This window comes from Triticum aestivum, chromosome 2B (assembly GCF_018294505.1).
Source record: "Triticum aestivum cultivar Chinese Spring chromosome 2B, IWGSC CS RefSeq v2.1, whole genome shotgun sequence".
Taxonomy (NCBI): domain Eukaryota; kingdom Viridiplantae; phylum Streptophyta; class Magnoliopsida; order Poales; family Poaceae; genus Triticum; species Triticum aestivum.
The window spans coordinates 76520199-76524181 of NC_057798.1; the positions used below are offsets into that span (position 1 = coordinate 76520199).

At 48.9% G+C, this 3983-nt stretch overlaps 1 protein-coding gene across 3 annotated transcripts; it reads left to right on the top strand.

The window, feature by feature from the left end:
- Positions 1 to 1660: 1660 nt before the first annotated feature.
- On the top strand, positions 1661 to 3573 carry LOC123043574 (uncharacterized). Of its 3 annotated transcripts, none has more exons than XM_044466063.1 (3): positions 1661 to 1806; positions 1920 to 2048; positions 2118 to 3573. In XM_044466063.1, exon 3 carries the CDS (start codon positions 2123 to 2125, stop codon positions 3350 to 3352), a length of 1230 nt encoding a protein of 409 aa, XP_044321998.1. In that variant the 5' UTR covers positions 1661 to 1806; positions 1920 to 2048; positions 2118 to 2122; the 3' UTR covers positions 3353 to 3573. The 3 variants fall into 3 exon arrangements, with proteins under 3 accessions (XP_044321998.1, XP_044321997.1, XP_044321999.1); XM_044466062.1 differs by having other exon boundaries at positions 1920 to 2034; XM_044466064.1 differs by having other exon boundaries at positions 1937 to 2034.
- Positions 3574 to 3983: the final 410 nt, after the last annotated feature.

The window sequence follows — 3983 nt, forward strand, 5'->3', positions numbered from 1 at the left end:
GACTCGCTGCAAAGAACCAAAAATAGCGACATCACATCAGAATTAAGGAAAAAAAAAGGTTGGATCTTATACATGAACATGGAAACTATAGAACAAACTCGAACTGATCGGTGAGAATGCAGTAAGCAAGTTACCTTCACAAAACCAAATCGAGGCTGTAATCTGCACCGTCTTCATGGTCAAGCAAAATCAAACACACACGTCCCCTTGATTAGGGGAGAGGAAGCAGAAGGAAAAGGGACTTCTTCCGCTTGCACCTTCCTGCGTGTGTTTGTCTCCCCGGCCATAGTAAGCACGCTAAGGAGAATGAGATCCGTACGGAAAGCTACACGGCCGCTGCAACGACGGCACAATGTCACTGTCTCTCCTTCCCATCCTTCCCTTGCAGCGAGCAACCTAACAACAAAAGAGGCCACCGGCAAGCCAGCTACTGCCTGCGGACGAAGGATCGAAGATGGTAGGACAAGACAATGGAGCTCGTGGCCATCGGATCTAGGCTTTTGGTAGGGCATGTGGCGGTAAGAGAAGGCTGCCGCCACCACCGTCGCCTGTACAAGGAGTTGAGGTAGGGTTCGCCCAAATCGGCGCCGAGCTGCATCAGCCCACGCGTGCCTCGCTCGCTTCCATAGCCAAGCGCTGATCGCAACCGTCTATTCATGATCGGGCAGTGCGATGCATCCGTGAATGAGAGGGCGCCCAGGTCGCTGTCCGGAGCAGCAGCCCATTAACATTGGGCCGACCAGGACGCCCGAGTTGGATTGGTAGAAAAGGCTGTGGGATGAGGTGGGATGACGGTACGATCAGGACCATTGAGTGAGCCGATCAACCGGTTTAGAGCATCAAATCGCTGTGAGCAGCCGTAGCTAGCTCAGTTTAACTGTTTTGTAATGTATTCACACATGTATCATGTTTCCGGTTAATACAATTCTAGCATGAATAATAAACATTTATCATGATAGGAGGAAATAAATAATAACTTTATTATTATCTCTAGGGCATATTTCCTTCAAAACTATGGAGGCAAAAACATGCCGGAACACGCCGAACTATGTGATGAACTAATTGGTTTTATTTGTATGCGAAAATTCACGCCAAAACATGCCGAACCGCGCCGAATATGAGCCGATTCACGCAGATATCGGGCCGTTTTTGGATAAAATTGGGCCGAATAATGGGCCGAAATCGGCACCTGGGGCGCGACGGCTGGGTGCCCAACCGTCCCCAGAGCCGAGTATGCCGCCGGCTCGCCCCCAGGCGGCGACTTTTATGCCTCCTGGGGGGGCCAACGGCTGGAGATGTTCTTATGATAGAAGACCCTGAGCGAGCGTTTTTTGGAACTTTTAGTTGTAACATGGTCTTTTAGGCCATATTTAGTCTCAGGAACCAAACATATAGGAATTTTTTAAAGACTAGCGATTTTTTAGTTGAGACTAAAAAAATTTTAGGACTTGTGAACCAAACAGGCCTAAGCCTTTTACTTTATTAATATTATATAACTTATTATATAAGGATCGGGAGTTGCCTTTTTCTGGGAGTCTCCGCAAAAAAAAATTACGAGAACCTAAATCGATTTTGCAGTACGTACCGGATTTTACTGGATTGCCGGAGATGCTCCTACTATAGTTGCAAAAAAAAGTACTAGTGAAAAGGGTCAGATGTGAACTGAGGAGACCACTCAGAAAGAAAAAAAGAAACAGGGGAGACCCAAACCCTACCCCCGCGGCCGCCCTCGATTCCCAACCTCTTCCCCGCCGGAACACGACGAGTTGCTCGCCGGAGGCCGGAGTGCCCTCTTCTCCGACGCCGGTAAGCAGATATGCCGCCCAACTCGGAGCACGCTGTCCGCCGTGTTCTGATTCATTTTTTGTCTCCATCTATCGATTTTCCCTCAAATCGTTCTTTTCTTCATGTACCAATAGCTCGCCATCGCGGACAGGTGCCGCCGCCGCGGTGTGGTTCGCGATGCCGCCATAGCTCGCCATCGTCCCCTGACTTCCTGACTGCCCCCCTCCATCCGCGTCGCCTCACCCCAGGGTAACCCTCTCGCTGTAAGTTTCTTTTCGTTTTATTATTAGTTGATCGGAATTGGATCTGACGGAGCACCGGCGATCGACCAGTCACCATGCCAGGCACCAGAGGCGCGACCGTACTGGACGACCTTCCCGAGTGGATCGTTGTCGAAGAGATCCTCGTCCGCTTGCCGCCCAAGGACATCCTCCGCTGCCGCGCCGTCTGCAGGTGGTGGCACAACGCCACCTCCGCCGACAAGTTCATGCTGGACCACCACCGCCGCCAGCCCTTGCTCCCGATTCTCAGCCACATCATCGCCCCGCAGAAAGCATGCCTCCTGTTTTCCTTTGGGGCCTCCGCAGGCAAGCAAAAGCTCTGCCCTGTCATCCGGACCTACAAGTTTGGTGAAATCGTGGCTGCCCATGATGGGCTCCTCATCGTCTCCCATGGCCTTGGAAATGAGTTCTTCATCTGCAACCCGGTCACTCGCAAGTGTGCTCCCCTAGCGAAGCCTGATAGTCAACGTGGTATTTATAACCAGATTGTCGGATTCTATCGGCACCAACCAACCGGAGGAGAATACCGGGTGCTTTGGCAATCTAGTCCGAGATGCTACAACGCATATGACACAAAGTATATGACTCTCTACTACGCCATAGCGGTGGGATCCGATAAAATAAGATACTTCAGACTAGGATGCATCCCACAACCAACATCTTCTTCGCCTTCCTTGGAGCTGGCGTTACGCAAGGGCCTGCCCAGTTCATCTCAATATCCACCAGTCCACCACCGTGGCGGCCTGCACTGGGAACTTGAAAAATATCATGGCTGGGATGCCGACTGCATAATGGTGTTCAACACAGCAGCTGAAACATTTCGGTTGATGTCTCGTCCTGCCCGATTGGGCAAGTGCTTACATGAGTCGTTGCTGGAGATGAATGACACTCTTGCTTTGTGCAGCATCAGCATTGACAAACACACCATAGATGTTTGGGTGGTACAGGATTACGATGCCGAGACCTGGTCTTTCAGGCATCAGATTGATTTGACCGGGGTGGATCCATCAGCGCTTGTTGGTCTAGGGGTGACAATGATCCCTACGATGGCTGCTCTCAATGAGGGTGAGCTGCTGATCCAGTTCACTTCCACTCGTAGGCGTGTGTTGCATTTTGATAGTGATGGCAAGTTTTTAGGATATGTGAAGAGTGAAGGTGACCAAGAAATCAAATTGTGCGTTACCAAGCATTACCTCCGGGGGAGCATTATTCCCCTTCCACTGTCCCATGAGATGAGAGAAGAAGATGCTGCAAATCAGGAGCCTCCATTTTTTGTAGGCCTGTAGGATGCAGTGCCTGATCTGGATGTTATACACTGCTGATTTGCTTCGCCAATGGAGTATCTATTCTACACAAGCATTATCTTTTGTTCCTGGTTGATCTTCTTAGTGTAGAACTGAACAATTTGGATGGTAGCAGCTATTATCTTGCGTTTAGTACCATGTTAAAGTTCTGAACTATGGAGAATCTATGCTATATGACTAGTCTATTTTATTCCCCTCGTTTACTTCCAGTTTTGCATTTTTTGGAACGATGAAAGACATGGTTGCAATTGGGAACAGATAATTGCTCTCTAAGATATTATCTAGAAGGGCACTACTCCAGAATTATGGCTAGCCATCCTGCTTTGTTATTGAGAAAACAAGTGTTGGTACACATGTCATCCTGCTGTCTTTCAGTCTTATTCAAGTTGTTTGAGTGAATTATTTTGGTTGAGTCATTGTAATGGTTAGTTTGGATCCTTCCTTCCAATTTTAATAGTTTGATCCTTCCTCAGTGCGCAATTGTCCTAAGCACCTGACATGGGTGCTCGTGCTCCTTGTGTGGCGATGTTTTGTCAGGCACACTTGCATACCTTAGTTTAGTTTGGTACTTGGCGCAATTTGGTGTCAATTGTTTTATAATTACGGCTATTGT

Coding starts and splice junctions, on each gene's coding strand:
- LOC123043574 (XM_044466063.1), top strand. CDS start 2,123: ATGCCAGGCACCAGAGGCGCGACCGTACTGGACGACCTTCCCGAGTGG.